Source organism: Parambassis ranga, chromosome 16 (assembly GCF_900634625.1).
Source record: "Parambassis ranga chromosome 16, fParRan2.1, whole genome shotgun sequence".
Taxonomy (NCBI): domain Eukaryota; kingdom Metazoa; phylum Chordata; class Actinopteri; family Ambassidae; genus Parambassis; species Parambassis ranga.
In genome coordinates, this window is record NC_041036.1 from 2,229,543 (window position 1) to 2,256,309 (window position 26,767).

The following is a 26,767-nucleotide window of genomic DNA, read 5'->3' on the forward strand; positions in this document are numbered from 1 at the left end:
ACTCAACCTGCACGCTGTCTCATTGATGGATGAGTCTGCTAATATTTTATAGCTTTATTTTGTTTCAAACATTTAATTAAGGATAGCAACAATGAATGTATCTACTAACAAGTACTCTGTGTGCATCAAAGCGTCTTATTTCTTATTGTCACAGCTCTTTTGCTGTCTGAAAAACTATTAAACCACACATCAGGGAGTCCAGCGTGTTCCTTCATCAACATGCACAGTAGTTTCATTTGATTCAAGCACACACACAGACACAGACACAGACACACACACACGCACACACACAGACACAGACACACAGACAGACACACACAGGAAGAGATTTGCTCATGGTTACACATCAAAACTACTCTTAGTTAAGTCATTGAAATATTAACTAATGTATGTAATATTGTATGTAAACTACTTGGTTAGGGTTTTTAAATAAACCTGCTTCACCCTCCTAATGGCCTTTCTACACTGTGCGATTTTTACCGATCTTATAAGATCATTGCATGACACAATGCGATGTGAATCTAATAAACTTTGGTACGACGTCAAGTTTGATGCGTGCAGATTGTACGATGACCATTCACTGCAGGCGATCGCAGGTTATGACATACGTCAACATGCGAGGAGGAGGAGGATGTGGACGCGGGGTGACAGGTCGTAGCAGCTGTCACACTGTGAGACAGTCATGCTAAATTTCTGACACCAATAGAATTTTATCTCAGCTTATCTTTGGTCGCAAGACGCTGACAACAGCCGTCCTGGAACCTGTCTCACAGTGCGACGTAAGACCATTGATTTAGAGCCAGGACCAAAGATATCTCCACGATTCTCCTACGATGTTCGTCTTTCGTCTGCGAAAGCCCGAAATCGCACAGTGTAAACCGGGCATGATTGAAAAAACAACGGATTCTGAAAGCTGAGAAACGGCTCCTTTTGATCACTATTACATTCATTACAGTAATGACCACATTGGGTGTGTGCCAGGGGCGGGAGTTTTGTGGAGCGTAGAAGTGTTGATGTAAAATAGTTCGAGTTTAATTTTGTGATCTCTTGTTGTTGCATTTATATTTGTTTATAAAGAGAAATTTGAACGTTTTTTTTTTTTACTTTTCTTGTTATTACACACTGTTCTGAGCATTTATAACATAATAACAAATATGTGGAGCTTTTGAAAGTTATATTTCATCTGTCAAGAAAAACAGGTAAAATAATTAATACAAAGAACATTTTCTAACAGAACTCAATAAACTACTTGGTTAGATTTAGTCATTAAAGGTGCTCAACACAGAAGTAAATCTTTATTAATACTACTAATATGTAATATACTTCTCAGCAAAAAGCCTTGTTTTGTGTTGCTGGAGCCAGATTTAAATGTTAGCTGTACTTTTAGAATTATTTGCCCCAAGAAAGATTGAGCCATCTACATTACAGGCAGAGCTGTTAAAAACATTTTGGACAGTTATTGACCTCTGTGCCATAAAAATGTAAAACTCATATGCATACCTTATAGCACGTTGGAATTTCTGCCATGTCTTGGACTTTTTCGTGTTTCATCGTCTCTGCTCTTTGCTCTGATTCCTCTCAATAAACTCACTGTTAAAATGATGATTTCCAGTTTCGACAGTTACATTCGCTAATCACTCAAAGCGGCCAACACAAAGCATCGTTTTTTTTCTTCAGTTTTTGTGAAGGGAGTGGAGCGAGCCTGATGCAGCAGAATCACCTTCAGCTGCACCACTGAATCTGGGTTTATTGTGAACAAATATGCTTTATGAATACAAAGAAGGATTAACTGCAGTTTGGAGCAAAGGACAGAATCTCCTTCTGTCAAATGAAGGCTTCGGCAAGACGAGAGAGTAAAGGGGGAGGGGGGGGGGGGTCCGTTTACAGATAAGATTCATTTTTCTGCAGGAAGAAAAAAAAATGACAAGAACTTTTTTTTTCTTTTCCGCCCAATAATCAGAGTTGGGGGTGAGGAGGGGGGAGAAAAATGAGAGGAGAATAATGCAGTGTTGTCTTTCTCCCTCTGCAAGGACATTTCATTATGTTCTCAATAATTCAGATGGAGGGCTTTTGTCAGGAGCAGCTGCAGAGTCCAAGTCACCTCAGTAAGCCTGAAACTCACCCTCTCTGCTCCTTCACCTCCCCAAATCCCCACCGTGCATTGACCTTCACTTTTCCCCAAAACACACATTCCCCCATCAATAACTCCGGGTGTCTGCACGGCTTCACAGTTCACCGAGTGCATGCATGTATATCACGCATGTTTTTTTTTTTTTTTTCCTGGGTCTATAATGAACTTCCTGAAAGTCACCTTCCTCTCCTATTTGGAGAGATGGGATGAGTGGAGCAGCATCTCCTGTTACAGCTCCAATTTCTGCACCTTTGAAATCATCAATAGCTGCCACTAACCACACACACACACACACACAGTGCAACACACAGACCTATTACAGATAGGGTTACTGCAGATTTATTGATTGAGAAGTGTGTGTGTGTCCATGAGGGGCTGTGATGGGAGGAAAGAACGGGTGAAATATGTTGACAGCTGTTATGGAAACAAGCAGGCAGTGAGGGAGGGATGGAGGGAGGGAGGGAGGAGAGGAGAGGAGGGCGAGGGAAGTGTTAAAGAAGACATAGACAAGAGGATGGGGAGGAGGGGTAATCATGAAAACATGAAACGGCAGGCAGAAATGGGGCAGATGGTTCACACGAAGCTGTATGGCTGAATGAAGGATAAGGCGAGTGCTGACACCCAGAGGACAGAAGCAGTCAACTGCACGGCGGAGATAACAGGCGGTGAAAGGAGGAGAGTGGAGAGAGGGGTGTAGGGGAGGCAGAGGGATGATGAAGGAAGACAGGGACAGAAAGATGGGGACAAAATGTTAGGACAGATAAGAGGAGACGGGGGGAAAATGAAAATAGCGGGGAAAATAGGAGGCTTGTCAAAGTGACGGGGTTCCAAATCAATGGAAATGGTATGTTTTGTGGTTAATTGCAGCAGCCTGAGATCATGTTTCGGGGTAGACAGTGTGTTCGCTCTCTGACACAGTAAACATTTTATTCTACATAATATGCTGCTGGCAGGACAAACTGTGTAAAAGTTCACGTTTGCCTGAAATTTAGCATCAATAGCATAAAACAAGCTGATCAAGAAAAACAAACAAATGTTTCTGATCTATCAGAATGTCAGTTTTGGATGCAAGGTGGGGCTACAGGACAGGGCCACACAGCCCAAACCTTTTAAAAGAGGAGCTACTGTACTGTTTAGGCCAGACCTGGGCAAAGTACGGCCCGTGGGCCGGTCCAGCCCGCAAACAACCATCCACCCAAAAGTAAACAAAGGCTGCAAAAGTCAACTGTTGAGCACGGCATCACCGGTAACATCCACCCGACCCTCCTTGAACTCTAATTGGTTTTCTTCACATCATCGGTGCTGCTCTGCACTGTGTGTGCAGGACTATGTTTCAACATACAACCAAAGTAGACATGGACACACTCAGGGTAGAGACAGAAGAGGACAGAGGAGTAACCTGCTTTTCTGTTTTATTGAAGAATAAAGTACCTTTATGAATTAAATCAGCACTATTGTACATAAATGCACACAGCTCTATTTAAAGCTGTGGATGTGGAACACTTATTGGTGGGATTAGCTCTCTGGGTTGCTTGATATTAGTCCTGACCCTGTCCTACGCCCATGTTTGGTGATAAAACATCGATGTCGCCCTGCCCTCCGTCTCCTTCTTCGTGCCCACCAGCTGCACCCTCTATCCTGCGCTGTATTTTTGATAGCATGTGTTGTAGTGGTCGCATTGTGCGTGGGGAGACAGAAGCACCAGATTGGATCTGGATTGTGGTTGAGACCTTTAGCAGGATTTTATTACTCCGAGCACACAGTCCATCTTTCACACCGCAGCTAACACTGGCTGCCAGCTGCAATAGCCTTCCAGGATAATACAGAACTTTCAAAGCAATTTGGCACCCTGCACATACTTCCCCAGTAGGGCTATGGTGTTCCTGGAGGGACAAAATGTGTTCTGACCAGAATAACCAGCCCCTGCACCAAGTGGTAGAAATAAATCACTGCCTTACAGTGACATCACAGAGACTGAAGTCATCATAAACTGGATACCAACACTAAACAGGTCCATCTACATGAACACTGGACCACCATTCTTGCACCTTAAAAGTCTATAAGGTCAAGGCCGATTCTCCAATTCTCAGCATCGGTACAATCCGGCCGCTTACACTCTTTGTATACTTTACGCACTCTGCTGCCACGTAGCAGCTGATGGAGTCCAGCCCACACCCAACCTACCAGGCAGGAGGCGCCTCTGTAACATCTGCAGCTGTCTGAGCTGCTGTGTTCTTCCTGCCAACATGAAAACATTCAGGAAAGTTTAGCTGAAATGTTCAGAGGTCCAACCTACTCAGACTGCTGCTGCGGATTTCACACAAACCTGACTATTCAAATATGAATCAAAGCACCAGTCAACATGACCTATTAGTTGAATGTCTTCTTTTAAAAATACACCCAAACACCGCTCTATCAGTGAAATCTTCTCACACAACTATCTGGCTGTTATTCCTTCACACCCCTGCAGATCAGAGTCACTGTACTTGTGGGCCATCTCTTTAAACCCATCAGCTGAGGAGCACGAACCATTAAACCCCCCCCTCACCTTCCAGCTCTGAAAACTCTCTGCCAAAACCCCCATTGTCTCTGAACACACAGTCTCATGTGGGCTGGCTCTTTGGTTTCAGGTGCAGGTCAGCCAACCAGACATTTCAATTCCGAAGATGGATGCCCCATTTCAGTGGGAACGATAAGGAAAGGCTCAAAAGGTCTTTCACCACCGGGATCAGATGCTTTTCTTACTTTTTCTGCAGCCTGACTGACAGCTCAAATGAAATAAGGTTTTTTTCCCACCCTTTTTTTCAACACAAATCCATCTTCACCACTGCTGATAAAACCTGCATGCTCACACAGCAAAGGCGCACAACTCCATGCTTGGCAAATCAGTGCAATTATTTTGTGAGTTGAAAACTGCTGAGAAACACTTGAGCTGGTTGTTGTTTACAGGTTGTCTTCCAGCTTCCCCCTTCAGCACGCTGGGCATCAGGCTAAAAGTGTTCCTATGGGAACTGCCAGAGCCTCCAGATCTATTTCCTCAATGGACTTGAGTGGACCCCCCCCCCCCCCCCCCCCTCCACATGGCTATTAAGAGTGAAAATCGCCCCCGCTGAGCTCTGGTGTGTCCTTGGCTCTGTGCAGCTTCTTCATTCACTCCACAGCTGATGATTGTTTTTTTTTTCTTTTCTTTTTTCTTTTCAAGTTACTTTGGGAGCGCAATAAACTGCTCCATTTAATACCCACACGCCATGCTACAGTATATGAAACACATTCAGAGGTGTCCAGGGATCGCTAACCTGCAAGATCCACCGCCACACACACACATACACACACAGATCTCTGAGAAATGTGGTTTATTCTTCCCACGCTTTATACCACTCTCATACATCAGAAAGCCCTTGTCTCCCCACACAGTGCGGGGTGGTGACTACATTGTGACTCAGAGAGAGAGAGGGAGAGAGAGAGAGAAGCACGGAAAGAGAGATGGATGAGGAGGTGGCAGGAGGCTGCTGCGGGTTTCATCCTGGTAGGCCGTGTTGAAGAGCCACGCGGGGTCACTGTGGGTGATGCAGAAGTGAACGTATGGACCAGTCAACCACACAGCACGCACAAGGAAGTGACAACATATGGAAAAGACAGACCCTCTTTACAGGGATCCACCTAATGCACTCGTGTCACTCCACATTAAGGGTTCATTTTTTATGCATGATTTAGGGTGTAGTTGCCTAAAGTGACAGATTTTTTTATGCAACCACCCACTCATCCCAGCTGCACTGGCTCTCCACTCATATTTGGATAAACCAGGAGTTCGATGCTGCCAAGATGGCAACAGCTGTAATTTAGATAGACTTGACAATCTGTGATCAATCAGTGGCTTTCTTTAAATCATTCGCTAACTAACAATAAAGACAATAAATAGGGACACCTCAATCAACAATGGGTCATTTATTTAACTAACTTGCTGCTGATTATATTATTATGAATACATAATGAAACTAATGTTTTGGTCCTAATGTTTGGTCATGTAGCAACAATGAAATCTACACAGTTTTCACCTTAATAACAAGAAAAGTGCATTTTGTTCCATGCATAGCCTGGCTTGCTCTCCTCTGGGAGGAGATATTCGGTTGTAGAGGCTGCTTCGACTGGGTGGAGGCTGCATAATGGCTGGATAGCTACATAACAAGTTAATTATCTCAGCTTTAGACGTGATTGTGTTGCGTAGCTGCAACTATTATACTAACGGTTACACACATGCAACAAAGAAAGGAAGAAGGAAGCGAGATGGTCCACTCCTTCACTCCTCCACTCCTCCACTCCGCCACTCCTTCACTCCTTCACTCAGTACCTCAACAGAAAAGTGGATGTTTAGTGGAGTTCCACGTTAAGTGTGAGTCGTCCTGCAGTCTGAATTCAGAACACGACAACGTACACACAAACGGTATAGCAGCATTTGTAAGAGAAACATTGTGACTGTCGGAGGCTGGCTGCCAGAAAATGATAAGAGCTGTGCATGATATGACAATTACTGAAATGAAAGGATTACAAATGTTTTTACAGCAGTGGTGGTTATAATGGAGAATCTCCTCATCTGCAGCCTTCAGGCACCTGCTGCAGTGAAGCTGTTTGTTTTACTGTCACATAATCCCCTGTAATTTATATAAAACCTATATTCTCATTACTTCAAATTGTTTTTACTTGGAGTGTTTATCCTCTGCAGGTGCAGCATCTCCTCTCATTTGTGAGGAGCTGAGAGTCTCCTGCATGGCGGCGGGGCCTGTGACGGCACCGCTATAATGAGAGAAGTGACATCTATCAGAAATGTATTCATTCTGATCCATCGTATTGTATTGTTCATCACAGGAGACTGTGTGCACGTTAACACTTAAAGTTACTATTATTCTGCAGACTGTAGCAGGAGCAGCCAGGCCTTCACTTGCTATCAAAGAGCATTTCAAGCAGATGAAATGCTTTTCAAGGCTCTAGGGCCATGCAGGGGGCCTGCTAAGTGTTAGCACTGGGTGGGTGTATATGTCTACATTTTAGCATGATGAAATATGACAACAGGGCCTCTTTTGCTTTAAAGCAAACTGTGCTTTGCAGGAATTTCTTCGCTCAATGCATAGCTCTGAACAGCTTTAAAAAACAGCCCTTAGAATTCTATTCCAGTTGTCATACTTCACATAAACCAATATCTTTTTTCAGTGGCTGTAATAAAATGCAGTAAAACAGAAAATGAGAAGCAAGCAGAGAATCCTCTCCGCCTGTTTTATGGCAGGAAATCAGCATTTGAGATTTTGGCAACACGTACGGGCAAAGTCAGACAAGACAGAGAGGGAGGAAAGAGCTGTAGTGACACCAATCATGAAATCCCAGCAGGACATGAAGGAATTAGTCAAAATTTTCTTAATCTACACAAGGAAATGATGCTTCTCAATCCTTGCTCAATCCATACAGGATCCCTGTGAGTCTTTGGAGTTCATAATCTAGCGTCTGGTAAGAGGCCCACGGAAGCACTGATGTCACACATGTATGACATCAACATCAGGATCATGTTTATGTTGTAGGATCAAATATAAACAGACATGCTCCTTAATCAGCTGTCAATCAAACACAAGATAGGACAGTCACATCAAGAATATACACCAGCTAATAGGCTGTCAAGGTACACGTTCCTTTCACATACCTGAAGGGGCAGCTGCCAAACAGAGGACACACCCCAAAAACATTCAGAATGCATTTGAAAAACATGATTTCTTCTGACTACCAATGTCTGATTGTGACCTCAGTTAGACTCTAAACACTTCTTTAGGTTCATTTTGACAACTGTTCTTTTGTTCCTCCACTGTCAAATGGACGGTTTTGTATATGAGCTTTAGCTAATTTGCACCATAAACAAAGCAGGATTAAGGAAGAACAGAGTCATCCAACATCGAAGGGAACTGAGCTTGTACTCATTGGCTTTTTATATGCAAGGTTTAGCCGTCATGTGTATGTGAAGTAAGATCTCTCTGTGATCATACACTCCCGCTTGTTGCTCCAACACCCTTCACCTCTGGATGGAAGTGAAGCCCAAGAGTGATGATGACTGGTTTACTCAGACCCCTAATGGCTTACCTCATCCCCAAAGTGATGTTTGGGCTTGCACTCTGCTGCCAAACACTTAAGGGGAAAAAATCTGAATTACGCCATCTTCTCATTGGAACAGATTTGATTTTTAGCGGTTGCCTCATGGCTCATAACTTACCCTCCTTTTAACTGACCTCCTTCTCAGGGCTGAGCTGAGCACAGGTGATGGATGTCGGCTGATGTCAGAAAGCATGGAGCTGCATCCAAGAATGGAAGTTTTTAACCTTCAACAATCGAACTATCAAAGCATTAAAACCGCATTCATCTCTGTAATTGAAAGCAGAAGCAACACTCCTAACAGCACAGATAAAGATAATTCATTAGTGATCTTTCTGCCACACTAAACGCTGAGGAGAGGAGCTGAAATATGGAGAAGTGTGTGGGGGGGGGGGGGGGGGGGGGGGGGGCAATTTGATTTAGCCGAGGCAGACTGAAAAGATTTACTCCAGGCTGCGGTAACTAAATGTGTCTTTCAGAATGCCCTGAAAATAATTAATTGTTATTTTTCTTTGAATTTAGTCTGAGTGAGCCTCAGCTGATATAAAAGCAATGGAAGGATAACAAGTCTATCAAACACGTTGATGAGAAACTGTGAAAAGGCTCACACTGATGATCGCTGTGATGCTTTGATTACAAAACAAAGTCTATCTAAATCCAGGAAGAAAGGTGTAGCGGCTCTTAGAAGCCGATTATAAACTCACTCGCTGACGGATAGATGACGTAACTTCTTCTGATCGCTGTGTTCTCTGGTTATTTGTAATTATGCTTGATTGGTATCACAGAGGCAGAGCTGAGGGTGGTGGCCGAGTAACTGAACTCCGTGCACGCTTTGTTAAACATAACACCCAAATTACACTGTTCATCATACCCGCAGCACTTGGTTCAACGGAGTATCAACTTTCGAACGTTCCATGAATGCATCGCTTGTGGCGTTTAGATAGAAAATGCAACGAAATGTTTAAAACTGGGATGTTTGATCGAATTTAAATCAAGCTCTAAATCAAATATTTATGCAAACAAGACATTTTTATATTTTACTTTCAAAGACTGAAATACTGGGGCTGATTTTACAGCAGACACTGTTAAATCACTGTGGGTTGTTTTCAAAATCAAAGAAAAACCGTTACATTCGCTTGAGGAGAAATAAATACGCTCTTCTTTTGAATTTCCAAGAAAATTATCTCCGAAATTTTAGCAAGACGATGTTTTTGTGCACTTTTTTCTGGTAAATCTGAGACTTTACACTCTACACTTAATTAAAAACTTGCTGACTCAGAAAAACAGGCCTTACTTTTACATTATAACTTTTCTGAGAAATGTCTGAGATAATTACCTTTTTGACAGAAAAAGATCAAATATGTTTTTGTACATGAAAACTTTTCTCAGAAGTCTAGTCAATCAAAAAAATGCATTTTTACTTGAACGTTCCAGTTTTCTTTGGTGCTCTCAAATAATTGCCTTGTTTTTATAAGTATCCTTATGTAATTAAAAAAAATGAAAGTATCCAAAATGTAAGTAGGTAAAGGTCAGTGAAAGTAACTCCCTGCATACATATCTCACCAACAAAAGACAGAGTGTGTAGCTGTGTACACAATCCAGACCATAAGTACCTGATGTCTGCTGATATCTTTGGTAATTAAACCTCAGTGCAGTTGGAAGAAACGCCTCACAGAAATAATATGTTAACAGGATTTAAGCTGAAACTTAGCTTTAAACACTGTGATCCACCACGGAAAATGGTCTGATGTTTGTGTGTGTGTGTGTGTGTTTGTGTGTAGCCTCTGTCTATACATCTCTGTGTGAGTCTGTGTGTTGTTAGAAGAGTTCATGGAACATGTCTGCACTAATGAGTTCTTTTCCCGGACCTGGCAGGCTTTGGCCGAGATCCGCTTATTGTGTGTGTGTGTGTGTGTGTGTGTGTCCTGTCTTGTGTGGGTGCGTGTTCTGACAGCGTGTCACCTCTGTGTGTCATTCCAGGTGATACCGCCAAGGAGAGCAGCCTTTACAGCCATCCCGCAGAGCCACCGCCTGCTCTTAACAAGGACACAGATGCAACAACACACAGACACACACACACACATTTTCATACAGCTCCAGTGCACAACAGCAGTAAACTCGTACGCTGCAGCGAGATCCGAGGTAATTCATCTTCATTGCCCAAGTCATCAAATGTGAAGAACGACAGTACGACAGTTGGACTAGCATTAAATGTCCTCACAGCCAAGGAGACTGGCGACATGAACACACTCTAATTCTCTATTTTCTCTCTCAGACACACACACACAGGCAATTTCACCCTCACACAGACTCTCTATAATAGAGAGGAAAAAGGGTTTCAAATCTCCTCAACTCCACCGGATTTCTAAAAAAAGGAGTGATGAAGTGTAAAATAGAGAAGAGTAGTGGTGGTCACCAGCTGCCTGTCAGAAAACACGCTATCACTTCCTCACATCATCTCCTGCAGTCACACATGACTGAAGGGGGAGGGGGGGGGGGTGCCTCACCTCTTTTTCTCTAATCCTCAAACTTCTCCATATGGCAGGAAATTAATAGTTTCACACACACACATATAGATTTATCTGTTTGCCACACTCATCCTGGAGCAGGACTTTATCATCATCCCTGTAAGTATCTGTGGTAAAAATTGCTTAATTAAAGCATGAATTTTTAATAAGCCCTCAGGCTGGGTTGAGGAGGACCTGAGACAAGCTGTCCTCCACCGACGAGCAGCCTGGAGGACGGAGATGGACCAATTCCTCTTCACACTGACTTTAAGTGCAAGTGAGTCCTTTGATAGAGAACAGGTTGAGCTTGTAAAGGTCAGAAACTTCATGAGCAGCAAGGTCACTGGCCTGATCTTTAAAATGCTACGTTCTTCACTTCAGTAGCGACTGGGGGTGTCAGCTTCTAAAGCTAATGCTGTGACCTTAACCCCGAGCTAGGTTTACGTGAGTTTCATTGGCCCGACAGGCAGGTTCACTGTCATTTTCAGAGGTAGTGGCTACAAAAATATGCTACTGTCTGGCATGTTGGTCTGTTTGGATATTTTGGATGTTTGTCTTGACTCTACAGCTCTGCTAGCAGGCTGTATTGTGCTTTGATGCCAATGTGTACAGTAAGTAATTACATGCATATTGTGTGTGTGTGGTAAGACGAAGCACATGCATCAAAACTGATGACAGTAACATTTAGCTAACACTAGCTGCTGCATTTGCTGTGCTGAAGCATTACAGGTTGCACAATAGGGAGGCAAAGCACAGCCATACTGCCAGCAGTAAGTGGCTTCCAGTTGGACTGTGTCAGGGCTGCTCTTTTTCCACTGATCCTGTTCAGAATTCTAACATTTCTCAGTACTTTTCCAAAGTGCAAAACAGTTTGGTGGCCTGAGGATCGTGCCTCTGATCTTTGCAGATGATGTGGTCCTGCTGCCGTTGTTGGGCCAAGACCAGCTCTTACAGGATCGGTTTGCAACATGAAGTGCCCATGGTTCACACCTGGTGTGAAATGGCCTATCCATGTTGGCCATAGGAGGCAGTAACTCATCTCCAACATGGATAGTTGCTGGGAAGAGAGAGGTCTGGATTTCCCTGTCTGGGTTTCTGCCCCTGCAGCACAACCCTGGATGAGCTAAAGAAAATGGATGAACTGATGGATGGATATCTAACATGGGTCCCAGGATGGACCCCTGTGGAACTCCACATCTTGCCACTTCAGTCTGACACACAGACTTCCTATCTTAAAGATTACACTGAAGACACAGATCACCCTAATACACATACAGAAAAAAAAGCACAATTTTATCGCAAGTTCAGTCAGGAAACACCTTAAGATGTGAACCTTTCAGCTCATAGTGACACAACAAAATGACAACTGCTGATATTTTACATCCAGTTAAAAATCCAATTACACTCCCTTTCAGCGATGTAAGGGGGAAAAAGCTCACAAAGATCTCTCAATGTTCTTAATTGGCCAATTAGAGAGGATTACTGCTGAAAAAAAGATCAAGGAGCACATGATACATGTTAATTTGTTAAGACAAGAAGCACATTTAACTAGATTTATAAACACACGAAGATGAAAGAAAGTGATGGTGAGCAGTCAGTGAATCTGTTCACGTGACCCTCAGATGTGACAAAAACATCACTCCTGGTTTGAAGTGGTCATGCTAAAAAGAAGCAAGTGTCCATTATTCTGTTGTGTGTTGCTTCCTTGGAATGCTACTTCCAGCATGTTAGCACATATACAAACAGTGTGCTGAGGCAGGCTGCAGGTTAAACAGTAACTATAACTCTGCATTCAAGGACTGCAGAGCAATGAGAAGGTAATGAAACAGTTAAAAAAGACATTTTTTTTTAGATCACAGTGTAGGTGTGACCTGACAACAGGGCAACATAGTGCTCGGTTGAAAATATTTCCACCCAGCTGAGTTCTTCAGCATGTTGTCTACCCTATAACAGCATGTTAATGGGGCATTCACTGCCCTGCTGTGAGTGCAAGATTGTATACGGTGCATTTGCACAATAAAAAACCTTCCTACTTATGATAATCAAATATATATAAAACAAATACATAGAAAATAAATACAAATGTGATCAAAAAAATAAAAATAAAATAAAGTATATGTAGACAAAGAGACAATACAAACCAGGAGCTTAACAGAATAAATCCAGATATATAAAAACTATGGGAAAAAATAAATCCAATCACCAATTTACTCTGACTGATTTATTCTGCTAAAAGGAAAACACTGGACCTCACCGTGTGTAGTCTGACACAGATTAAATCAACTGCCAATTAGGGATTTCAGCTAAATACCAAGCACTGACCCCACCTTAGCACATTCTACATCGCCCCGCTTAATATACTCTAATCCCTGTAAGTGTTTGTTACTTAAAACATTTAAACCCCCAGAGCACAGAAAAAGTCTGGATACATTCTGCAGAAGAGTTGAGTTTTCTGCTCATGGTCTTTGTGCCATCTACACAGCTGGATAACAAAGTATAGACGCTGCAGTTATGTCTGGCGTGTTTCATACTTCGAACCCTCGCCATCTGCTGTGTAGCTGTAGCTGTGTAGCTGTAGCAGCGGTACATCAACATCAACAGAAAGCCGAGAAGTAAAAAGCTGTGGCGATGCTCGTACCCAGGGTGCAGTGCTGCATGACTTGGTAAACCACACACGTCTGAAGCCTTCTCCATTTATTGAACACTTGTTTAAATACATCAATGAAAGGACTTGGTCTGAAATAAATGCGGTAATCGCAGCTACTCCTCTAATAATTAGACTGATAATTAAAGCGGTGAGCATGTCGTGACCACAGACACATTTGCTAATTGTTTTCGCTGCCCTGCTCTGTAGGAAAACTTCCCAAAACAGACTGCGAAGCTCCCTGCGGGCGGAGCGGCCTCTACACCAGCACAGAGCCTTCTCCTGCCATCTCCTTTCAGTGTCTTCCTGCCCACACTGCGCCTCCTATAGTGAACACCACACCTCATTCTCACACACACACAATCAGCTTTATTCTCTCTCTCAGTCAGCCACCCACACTCAGTCACGAGGGACCGGTGCTTGGTTGCACCAGTGTATGTGCCACTTTCTGGTGTGACATTTCTGTGTGTGTGTGTGTGTGTGTACTGGTGCATATGCCTGTGAAGAGGAGCTAATGCATTAGCCTTGCTTTAGGATTCCTCTGTGCTCCTTATGGAGGCGGGTTGGAAATCCCTTAGTTTAGCAACAATGTGCTCCAGCCACACATAGGCTTAGAGCGAGAGACACAGCGCTCACATTCATCTTCCTCAGCCGCAGCCGGATGCCAGAAACTGGAGGAAAAAGTGCAAGTCAGGAGGGTTTATGAGGATTTCTGCCTTCTTTCCACATAATGTCACTTTTTTTGGACAGCCTGGTCTTATATTATTTCTTTAGCCATCCACTGCAAACAGAATGTCAGACAGCACTGATTAGACTCTGCCCGAAGCCTCTCGCAGCGATTCTGACATTTCCAGTGAGGACTACACACAGGGTATAGTTTAGAGTTTTATGTCTAATTTTCCTTGATGTCAGCTGACTACAGGTACCAGCAGTCCTTCCTACTATCAGAGATGTGTGGTTGGTTACGGCCACTCTGGTCCAATGCATGTGGTCCTGTGGCACATTTCATGAGACAACCGCCGCTCTGCTCTGCTCAGCCAAAAATACATGCAGAGTCTATTTTAGTGTTCAGCCACTGAGCAGCTAGAGATAGGAAGACACAAGAAAGGCAAAGAGAGAATCCAATTAATTTTACAACACGTCCTCATGGCATAAGAGCCATCAACAGTCACACTTATGCTGGACAGTCACAACGGAACATATTGGTGTATGGGCAGATGCCAGGTGATCGTAAGATTAATATTGACAGCGGCGGCACGTGCAGCATGGCAGACCTTAACAAAGACGTTTTATTTTAAATTGTGGTTTGGTTTAAGCATTAAAAACTATTACTAAACTACTACTTACAGTCAGGCCTTAAATAAACAGGTTTAGGGGTAAGGTAAAAATCACGTTTTGTCTAAAAACACACACATTAATAACATTAACCCATTGTACATATCTGCTGTCGCCACGGCGTCAAGCCCTGCCCCAATTAAAACACATTAAAACTCTGAGATATTATGTCTTCCTGGTGAGGACAGGCTGTATTTTTCAAAATAAGACACCATGTTTGGACTCTGGGTCATATATCCCATTACTACTTTAACATTAAAACATAAGCAGCAGAGGAAGGCCACAGAAAAACAAGAGGAGGTTCATGTAGGAAATGGAAAAGCACAATCAAGCGAGTACAGACAGGCAAAGAAGTTTGTTGTTATTAGAAAACATGAAGATTGCTGCAGGATCTTGTAATTTTTGCATGATCTTGAAACAGGAAATCTCCTAATAATCTCAGTCAAGCTGCTCTTGTCGGAAACACAGCTGATGGGACTTGAAGTCGTGCTGAGGATGGAACAAACCACAGCCAAATTGTAGCTCACACCCACCTAGTGGGACTGAAAGTTTGGCCGAGAAGACCAGGTTCAGTAAAACTGGTTTCAAACCTGAATCTTGCAGCAGTTTTACACCCTTAGAGGCTTCCTCCAGGTTTTCACTGTGACACTGTGTCCTTGTTTGGTTCTTTTTCAGGCTTTTCTGCTTTATTAAATATTTCACACTTGAGAAAGATGACAAAGCTGAAAGTGAGAGCAGCTGATGTGCAGCCAAGGTCACGACAGATGATCCCAAGGCATCGTGGGTAAAGCTGTACTTGTTGGCTTTCACCTTCGCTTCACTTTGTTGTCCACTCCTTCTTTCGGTTGAAAATGAGTCATGTGCTTTCTTATCTCCACGCATCTCTCTGATCCATCCTTTAATCACTCACAGGCTCCCCTGCTGTCCACAGCAGAGGTCTAACAAATGAATACTTTCCTTCCCCGTGCCACACATCGAGCCACATATCACAGCACGACAACACACATGCACTACACAACTACACACTGGAGGTCTCAGAAAAGGGTTTCATTCTACTGCATGTCTGTTTGAGGCACGACTCATTATGGTTGTAGTAAAAATGGCAGAGAGAGAGTGGAAGATCTTGACTCATAACATGTGTTATCAGGTGGTTTTAAACACTGCTTAGTTCACTGAGTCACAAGAGGGAAACAGAGACACCCAGGCCTCCCTGTCTCCAGTAACTCCCCTTAGCTGCCCCTCTCAGATTTGGAGAGGAAGCCTGGTCACCCTACACAGAAACCTCATGTCCACCACTTGTGTTAATCCTGATTTATTTAGTCACTTTATCACCATAGGTGAAGGCAGGGAGATTGGTCAACTGGACCAATACAGTGCCTGCATTGCTTTAGAGGCAGCCTACAGTCAATCTCCCAGTCTCTCTCCCAGTCTCTCTTACCATCAACACACTCAAACTCCATCCTGGAAGGATCCAGGGCCTCAGTTTGGGAGGTGCGTCCTTCTAGGATTGAGGTCTTATCATGGGATAAGAGGGTTTATTGGTCTAGCGTTCATTACAGCGTGTCTTTTAGCTAATTGCTCCTGATAGGGGGTCTCAACACAAACAGGTTTGGGGTAAAGACCCAGACAAACACTTTCCACAAATTGATTCCTATAAATACAAAGGTACTTTTCCTAGAACAGGAAAACCAGGACCTACCACTGGAGCCCGAAACAGCCTGGTTAGGCTGAGTCTGAAAGAGCAATGTGAAGGGGTTGGTGTGGAGACCCTTCTGCACGGTCTAAAAACAGGGGTTGGGTCCAATGGCTGCTGGGTCCCAGGCAGGAGGGTTGTGGGTTTGGGCAACAGAAAAGCCTAAAGAGGTGCCTTTAATGCCCACACCCAAGCATGAGTCAAAGCAATATTTCATATTGGGATACCAATTTACCTATCATTGACCTCCTCCTCCCACCGCCCATGTCAGACATTTCAGCTACACGGTGCTTCTATGGTATTAATATTAATTTGTGAGGATGTGTTGATTTTTAAAGATGCGTATTATGGTTTCAGACCTGAGTAAACATGTATATTAGCATACAAACACTGTAAATATCTAATAGGTTATGATGTATATGTGTAGGTTGTCAAATGCTCCCTGACTCGGATGCTCTCACACGTGTTTACATGTTGCCTTTCACCTTCACTTCACTTTGCTCACCACTTCTTTCTCAATTGTTTCTCTGGTTGAAAATGAGTCATGTGCTTTCTCATCTCCTCACTTCTCTCTGATCCATCCCTTAATCACTCACAGGCTCCCCTGCTGTCCACTGCAGGCTAACAAATGAATCCTTTCCTGCTCCGTGCCACACGTTGCGACACAAATCACACCACAACTACACATTGGACGTCTACCAAACCGACAATATTTCTGTAAATCATCAACAGTCAGCGTGACCATGAAGCATCCGACCACTACAACGTTGTTGTTCCAAAACCTTTGACTTTGGCTATTTGAATGTCAGAGCATCCAAAAATAGCCCTGAAATCAGCGGTCCTCTCATCTTAAAGGTTAAAGACTTGCTGTGTTCACACATCGAGCCATGGGCTGCTGCTCCATAGTTTTTTCATTCATTTGAAGCTTCACGGTAATCTTTACCTGGGAGATATATGTGTGGAAACATTCTCCTCAATATTGCCTATGGTGTTTACATGTGTGCCCTTTATCACGGTCACAACCCTCAGAGATAAAAAAATAAAAAATGCTGAGACACACTTTGCATTGCCTCTGTCCTCTCATCTGCTCTCTGAGTTTCACACAACCAAACACACACACACACACACACACACACACACACAGAGCGACAGCAGCAGTGAAGCAAGTGAGCTGAAGATAACTTGAGGTTGTAACTCCAGGCTAAAAGATGTATTTCCCAGTGACTGCATCCCAAACACAACGTTTGGAGTTCCAAGACTGAGGCTGTACTCCTCAGCTCCAACATAACAGCACCAAGTCTTAATAAGTCAAAAAAGGGCATACCAAGGTTCTGGGTTCATACACCTTCTCCAAGGAGAGTTGAATGTATTTTTACGGTCCATTTTCAAGGTTTTCCAACAGCTTAAAACTTAATTTGTAGGAAAGGAAATTGAGATTTTCAAGCACTTTCTCCAAAATTTCAATCTGCCTTATTGTTACCTTGTGTGGAAGGATTCTGTGAAACTCACAAACTAGCACATCCTACCAGGCTCTGAGCTGTTAGCTTGTGTCAGATCAGATCAATGAAGATCCTCTTTAAAAAATCTTGGTGTGAAAATGTCCAATGGTCTTTGTCTGACAAAGTGGCATTTTAACTAACTGCTACTTGCAAGCTTTCAGAGATCTTCAGTGGCTTGTTGTGTTTTCTCGTCATTGATTCATTGATCTGATTGGTTAGCTTCTGATAGATCGGACTGACTAATGGTTCATCCAATTAGCTGCCAATCAGTGCCTGTCCTTTCTAAACAAACCAGGTTAGTCTGTATAATACAGATCAGCCCATATTCTGTGATTTATTCTAGAGCTCATAAAATATTGGCTTTTATGTCTCCTGTAACTCTGAAATCAGAGCCTGTAAACAGCCAGTGACACTTCCTTTCATCCTGCTCAAAAGGTCACATTGCAGTCAGGTTAAGAGCTGCCTATTGACAAAATGAAGCTGATAAGCAGGCAGACCCCAATCTGCCACCACAGGTCATCCACACTCAATCATATTAATCTAACCATGGATTCAGAAAGGGTTACCCTTCCCCCTACAGACAGGGAAATTATCAATAAAGCAGATGTACAAATCCTGACATGCCCCATTGCACATTAGTGGAAGGTTATTGTTGCCTTGAGCAGTTAACGCCCTAATGGATAATCAATCAATCATTACACCTGGAACTGAAAGGACACGCTGTCAGTCTTTCTGATTGCAACAGCATTTGCTCTGAATTTTAGTACGTTAATCTCATTATCTCTGTACCGGATTAATAGAGATGGTGGTGTGAAGAAGACAAAATTATTCATTACTGTTTATGGTATTTTATCTTTACTGAATTGTTGCCCAATTCCTCCCTCAATTCTTTGTGCTTGGCTTCTTTATTGACTGCTGACTGCGATTTGACTTCTTCCTTTTATAACTCATTAATTATACCTTGCAAAAATGAACATTTGCAGAGAGAACAAAGTATGATAAAGCCACAAACCAACTCTTTCCAGAGTTGTAAGTGGTAGGTTTTAAGTGGGTCCTTGTCCCATCCGCTATAAGGTGGGGTTTATGACCTATACTGCAACCAGCCACCAGGGGGCCTCCCTTTTGAAGAGCCATCAGGCCATCCATGTTTAGTTACATTGATATTATACATAACTGCATTCATATGGAAGGTTTTTTGGTTATATTGGAAGGACTGTTCCAATGTCTAATGATGCTTTGAATTCTTCCAAGGACAGGGCCCATTTTTCAAGCAGTTTAAATTTTCAAGGCTTTTTGTGAGTCAAATCACCTCAATCCTCTGTGCACACCCTGAACTGAGAGGAGATTGTGCTGTTTGAGCACTGGAGTGCACCTTGTTGCCAGGTTGTCACTAGTTTCTAAGACCATTATCACCAGTGTACTGACTATGGAAAGTTTATATGCGTTATTAATGACTAATCCCATGACAAATGTTGACTGAATTAATAATGTCATCACGAGTCGGTTCATTCATTTTATTTACAGTGGCTCCAATAAGAAAATGAATAGAAAACTTCCCTAGCTGAAAGTCTGATGCACACATCCATCCACACCCTCAGACTTTTACACCCTTCTGCCTCTCTGAATAATAAATAAGCTACTTCCTGGGGCAGCTCTGAAAATCTGCATCGGAGATAAATTAGAAGAAAGATTTATATAAGAAACTGAGCTACAATACCGGGCTATTATACCTTTACCTCGAGGTGGCAACCGCAAGAGTTAAAGTAGATACAGGAAGTAGAACGTGTGTCTTGAACTACTGCAGGGATGGTGGAGCAAAAGAAGTTTTTATATTATTGTGACAGGTCTAGAACATTTTACACTACCCGAAGTAGGGCTGGGCGGTGTGACCAAAATTCTATATCACAGTATTTTTATATTATTATAACGGTTTCCGGTATTTGACGTTTTTTTTTCCCCTCATGCGTGACGTGTTAACTGCATTGATTGTGAGAAGAATTACTGCAGTAGAGTGGTTACCCTGTTCCACAGTCATGAGAATTCTACAAAAAAAATCCACATTATAGTACAACATGTAATACAGCAGGGCTGTGGGTTATTATTTAATATCCAGTAGCATCCTGATTACTTTAGGCTTTTTCCTCAATTACGATTAATGAATGATCATTTTTATTGTTTTAAACAAATGGTGTGTGTGTTTGTGTGTGTGTGAGTGACGTGACTCCACAAGGACAGAGAAATCTGTTTGTTTTCCTGAGGTGGCGGAAATAACAAAATCCGTTTGGACCGGACTTTTTATACTTCATGAGAAACGATCGTGTAGAACTCCTCATACGGCTCTCCCACTGCAGCGCTCACACACATACAGGTTTAGCCACTGTTTCGCTGCTAATCATCGACAGAAGCAGCCGAAGTCATTTTAGGCCATTTAAACCGGTGTTGTCGGTATATGAAAAATTCATATCATAACATAAAGAAACACCGGTTTTCAGTACGAACCGGTATACCGCCCAGCCCTAACCCAAAGTAGCACACTGCCAACATTTGTTGATAAAATTCTAGGAAAATCCAAGAGTGCCATAATGGATTTTTTCAGAACACATGAGAAAGTTTTCCATGACCTGAGAAAGACTACGTGTGTTAAACATCACACTGGTAAATGCTTATCGCATTGCTTGCATTAAAACACTTGGGAGTTGTCTGGTGTTGACGCACCAGAGTCTCCAAAGATGCATAGGGAATAGATAATAGAGGATGTGGGGAGGTGTGCACAAATCCTAAGAAACTGTGGCATGATCATCAGCTGATTTCTCACCAGGATGGCTGATCTTTTTGGTCCACACCTATGTACAATTACTGTGTTCACATATTACAAAACGAACAGCCGAGAAGTTCAGTTTGAATCAAACAGCCCAAAGCCTGAATGTGAGAAAGCACCTTAACCCTTGAGTCCCACCAGGTGTGTTTACACTGCAAGTTTAGTCAGTGCATATGGTCCCAGAAGCGACCCTCTGCTCTGCTTTGCAAAAGGGGATTTTGTCACTGCCGCATTACTCCAAGCAGGCAGGAAGTCAGACACAAGATGTGCAGAGAGGATCCGGACAATATTAAAAGAAAAACTGTTCAACCGCTGCCATTAACTTATGTGAGTTGAGTTTGTCAGACAGAATGTAAATGAGAGGCTTGATTCTGGATGTGGCTGCCATATATTCAGTGTGTGCACAGAGAGTGGTGGAAAAGGAAACTGATGTAAAGGGGTGATGGAGCAAGAAGAAGTCACACTGAGGACAAAACTAAACCGCAGCACAGCCAAAACGCAAAGATGTGACCCGGACTTTTCTGTCAACAGTAAGATTCCCTCCAAGTCTTTACTGGTTTTATCATCTTAACATGACACAGCAAAACCTCCAAAATAAAGAGCCCATCATCCAGCCCCCATCAGCTGATTATGAGCAGAGCATGAGCTCTGACAGCTGGCCTCACCCCTCCATCTGCTGCTGGGTGGGACCTTCCATCTCTCTGCACAGTAGGAGTGAGGAAAGCAGGATGATGAAGTCTCGGGGTCCTGAGACCAAACAGGTCCAGCTGCTTGACCCAAACAACAACCATCTATCCTCATCACACCCTCTGACAACTCCTCACTCTCCTTAAGTCTCCTCTCACAATGTCTCTCTCCCCTCTGTTGCTACTGTCTTTCCTTCATTCATCACTCACAACCATCACCATGCTATTTTCCCTTTTTGCTGCACAGCAGGCCATAACTGCCTGGCTCCCCGACCTATTTCCACACAGAATCCATTACGTCTCCCCAGCCTCTCTTTATCTTCATCCACCAATTCAATCCATCCAGACAAATATTCACAGACTGCTTGCCTCTCTTCCATTTGAGCTCATCACAGGGTTCCACAGCCACTTTCGCTCCGAACCTGGGATTATCATCAAGGAGGCGCTTCGCCCGTGTGGGCTGAAGCACACACGGGAGGGAGAAAAAGCTATAATGTGTCCTTCTCTTTTATATCTCGACATAAGCCAACAGTGAATGGTATATTTCTTTTTTATTTTTCACACCTTGAGGCACAAACAGCCCACACCCCGCTGTTGAGCACCATAAGCGGGATTACATAAATGTGATAAGTAGCGAAGAGGAGGCTGGGGTGGCGAGGGTATATTAGCTACTTGGGAGACTGGAGGAGGATAAGGCAGGAGATACCCACCGCAACATCTTCTCTGCTTGGTTGGCTTCCCACGACTGGCTCAGTGTCAGCCCACTATGAGCCTGGGGAGGGGAAGATGGGGAGGCAGTGATGGTGGCTTGGAGGAGGAGGAGGAGGAGGAGGAGGAGAAGAAGAAAGAAAGAGTGAGACCACGGGCTGATTAGGAGAGAAGAAGAGGGATGGATAGATGGTGGAAAGGTTAGGGGGAGAGGGGGGAGCCGAGAAATGTTCCATCCCTCTGGCCATAGTCCTGACGAAGCCAGGACAGAGATGTCAGGCCACATCCTGTCTGCCGAGAGGAAAGGGAGGGGAGCCGGGATCAAGCAGCAGACAATTAGACTTCAAGCCACAGGCCCTGAGCTCATTGCATTTCTCCCTCTCTCTCCCATCTCTCTTTCTCTTTTGTCTCTGTTTACATCACCCACTGCACCCCCCCCCCCAGTCACTCCTCTCCTCTGAGCATCCCTACCGCTATCCAATATCAGCACTCGATTCTCCTCCGTTTTCAAAAGCTTCCCGGAGGCCGATCAAGTGTTGCCTCCTGGACCACAGACGAATGGAATACGGTGCCGACCTTGCAAGGTCACAGAGCTCGCTTCCATCAGATGAAACCTTAAACCTTCCATTTGCCTCTTTCTGTCCTGCTCTCACCCCCTTCTACAGATACAAAGTGCTCCATTTGCTTTTTCAGTCAATGTCATGCAATTGTCCTCACAAATTATACACATTTTCACTGACTTGATTGCTACTGAAGATGCCATTTGTCTGTCATTTTGCTGAGAGCATGCTAAATGCCAAAGCTGACCTTTAGCTTAAAATCTGTTTTGCTCGTAGTTTCTTGTTCGAAAGTGTCTTCGTTTTGTTTTACAGAGAATAAAAGATAATTTTTACAATTCATGGCAAAACAATGGTATGCTCTTCAAAAAGCAAAATAAAAACCAGCCTTTTGAAATTAAACAAGAGCATTCCTACTCACCACTTATCTGCGCGTCTTTTCCGCTCTCCTTCATGCTGGGTAAACAGTTTTCCAGATAAACTCCATTGTGATAACAGCTATCACCCTCGCTGAGCTGCGGCGGCGGGTCCCAGCACAAACATGGCGTCTGCATGATGCCACAGGGCCTGTTAGAGGTGCTAGAGGCCAAGCAGTCCTCCAGCCACTGGCACAGCATCTGACAAGCCGCCATGCTGGGGTTCCGCTTCCCCACCACCAGAAACTCCGTTTTGAAATCCCCGCCGCCGTCTGTAATGGGCGCACCGGCCCGCGGAAGTCCCTTCCTCATTTGTAGGAACTGCTTCCCAGCCTCCAGGAAGGCCACTGGAGTGGAGGTGTCGCACAGCCTCACGATTTCGTCAAAACTCTCCATGCCCAGGTAGGTGCGCGTGGTCTCCAGGAAAGAGTCATACTGGAATGTGCGTAGCTGTGATGGCACGCAGTCCTCTGTAGGTTTGGTCACCTTGATGAAGATTGTGTAGCGTCTGGGGTCAGGGTTTTGAAGCGTCCAGGAACAAGGCACAGTGGGAAACACCGATGAGGAGAGAAAGAACCCAAAGAAGCGGCTCTGGACTAAGGTGGAGCAGGAGTCCGACTCTGGGCCGGAGGGGGCTGCATGACACCACCTGCTCACCAGCAGAAGAAGGGAAAGATACAGGAGCAGCACTGGGATGGGCCACCTTGTTTGGCCAGGAATGAGAAAAATAATACTTGTCATGGTTTGCAGATGAAGGGACGGAGACGGTTTCACAGTTAGAGTCCTTGGTGTAGTCCACTTCCTGGACTGTAAGAGAAGGACGAGGAAGGGGGAGAGGATGTGGAGGAGAAGGCGGAGGAGGACAGGGGAGCACGGTTCCTCTCAAACATCCAGCAATCGGCCCATGGCGGTGTCAGTCAACCCTGAGATTCACAGGAACCTGTAACACGGAAAAGATATGAATTAATCATGGTATCAGATCAGACAACCCAATGGGATTACACTATTATCTCCACAATGAGAAATCTATCAGATATTATTGTCTGTGCAGTAAAATGAGAAAGACTGCAGTGACTCGGCCCCTGGAGAACAACAACAACAACAACAAGCTGAATCGAGGCAGATGGAAGGAGGGAAGCAGCCATTTAGCTAAGTTTTTCTTCATTACCAAGTTCAAATTGGTCTCCTCCTGAGAGACAACTGCCTTCCTCACATGTCTGCTCCCATATTTCATCCGCCAGCACATTCATTTGTCCAATTATAAGACTATTAATTACCAAAAAAGGCAACACCTGCAATCATTCATTAGTCGGCACAGACAGCGACAGTGTCAGCGGATCAGTGCTCGTCATTGTTATGCTTAGCAAAGCCAAACCAATGACACGTTTCACACTTTGAGGCAGTATATTCCACTTATGGCCCCTTTCTTCTCTCTCTTCTGTGCTTTTATTTGCAGTGTAGCTTTCCAAGGTTTTGTCATTTTAAATTGTTATAATCCATACCTCTACATAAAACTGCTATGAAGTGGAAAATAGTTTGTTATAATGTAATCCCTGGATTTCTCTTGTAGTTTTAGCTACAATTGTGTAAACCTACTGATCCGAGGAGAGGAAATTTGGTATTGGACGTGATGAGATGACTTTATTGATGATTTTATTTTTCCGAAAAATAATTTAATGAAGCAACAAAAATGCAAACAAAACAATACATATAACCAGAATTCATTCATGCAATAACTTGTTGAGCAGGTTGAGCTTTACTAAAGTATATGGACTGATTAACATTAGAAAGTGTTAACCTCATTTCTATTGTAAAATGAACAACTGTAGACTTTACACTGTCACATCATCCAGGCAAAAGTATATAGACATACTGAAGTCATGTGACCACCATGCAGAAAGACATGGATGCTAAATCAAGCTTGTAGCAGTCATTAAGAGACTCGGAATCAAAATTCCAAAAACCAAATCCAAAAGGTAAAGCAAAAATCTCAAAACACAAAACCAAAGTCCACAAAGTACAAAAAGGCAAAGGAAAAAATAGCAAAAAAACAAGCAAACCAATGAGGAGTAATCCGGAGAAGGACGGGAGGACAAAGGAGCATGGAGGATGACACCATGGAAGACAGCAGGTGAGACAAATGGGGAGACGAACCGACAAGAACTCAGGGAGCACAGGACTTAAATACAGGAAGCAAACAAGACACAGGTGAGAGACATTAGGGCGGGGCGAGCATTCACAAAGGCGGGAAATACAAGGAAGTAAAACTAACTGGGAGACACACGGGGAGGACAGGACTTCAAAATAAAACCGGAAGCAACAAAAAACAACACTATGAACACACGAGGGAGGTAAGGAGAAGACACAAACAGGGAGATCAGGGGAGGAGGAAGGATAATAATACACCCATAACAATTACTGTCTTTGAGATGATGTTTTTTGGGTATATCTCACATTAAGCATCACCTCTGTCATAACAGATTCACCTAATATGTTTTTCAAAAGAATGAGATATACAAATTATTTCACAGTTATTCAGGGGACAGTAAGCCAGACAGAGAAACAGCTCCCGAAATATTTGCTCCACCAAATGTCAAATTCAAATGACAACCAGGCAACTGTGGCAGTAAGTCGACATCAGGCTCCACAGGATCCCTGTCCAGGTGCTGGATATAGACTGAACATGCAGAGAGCCTGATGGCCCCTGAGTGCAGTGTTACCAGAGAAACCAACACGGTGGCTCCATCGCATCCAACTTTTCTGTGTGATCGGTGGGTGTGTGTGTGTGTGTGTGTGATGTTAAATATAAGTTGCCACAAACCAATCATCAGACCAAAGAACCACAATAATATGTTTCGTTTTCATTTCATTTAACTGAGCACATTTTAATTAAAGTCTGGTCATTTTTTCTTTCATAATAAAAAGTTAATTCAAACTTCAATCAGCCTAACAGGTCTCAAACCACAGCAGCAAATAGAGTATCTTTTATTTTCATTTTCACAAATCTTTATGAAACGAAGTGCCGATGTTTATGATCGATACAAAATCCCTTTATGAAAACAAGTTAAAAAAGGACCAGATCTGACCTCAAACAAATAAACAATTATTCTCAAACTGAGAGGTTCCAAATTAAACTTCTGTGTTCATTACTCGGCAACAAATACTAATTTTTTTCATCACACCAAAGCTTAAACACCATTGTAAACATGGGTCCATGATTATATTGGCTAAATCCTACAAAATAAAATGCTGTAAAAGGTCATTATTACAAAACTAAATGCCGTATATAATACTTCCGGTGAGGGATTTTCACACCTTTGCTCTGATCATTTCTTTGTGAGCCTTTAAATAAAATCACAAGAGTATGAATTAATTCTGTTTGATCAGCACAGTCGGTCTGCTACTGAGAGAATTAACATCACTCAGTCTTATTTACAACAACATCAGAAACACAACGGTGGTATTATCTAATCGCTCATATAAAACCCTTTCCAACAAGTAACATGCAAAGGAAATATTTGCTGGGATATCATTTCAGCCTCACATGAACACTAACAGATAAACTGACACTGAATAATATGAATTGTGTCCTTGCATAAGAATTTGACGTTGATTTCGTTGGCGCTTGTCAGTGTTTATTAAACATT

At 43.2% G+C, this 26,767-nt stretch overlaps 1 protein-coding gene across 1 annotated transcript in view; it reads right to left on the reverse strand.

Annotated features, from left to right (window-relative positions):
* The window catches only part of adgrb1a (adhesion G protein-coupled receptor B1a), a 79,880-nt gene extending 56,019 nt beyond the window's left edge, over positions 1 to 23,861 (reverse strand). The window contains exon 1 of the mRNA XM_028425316.1: positions 23,126 to 23,861. Coding sequence (XP_028281117.1) covers positions 23,126 to 23,861 — 736 coding nt within the window. The remainder of the gene's footprint in view (positions 1 to 23,125) is intronic.
* Between the last annotated feature and the right edge of the window lie 2,906 nt (positions 23,862 to 26,767).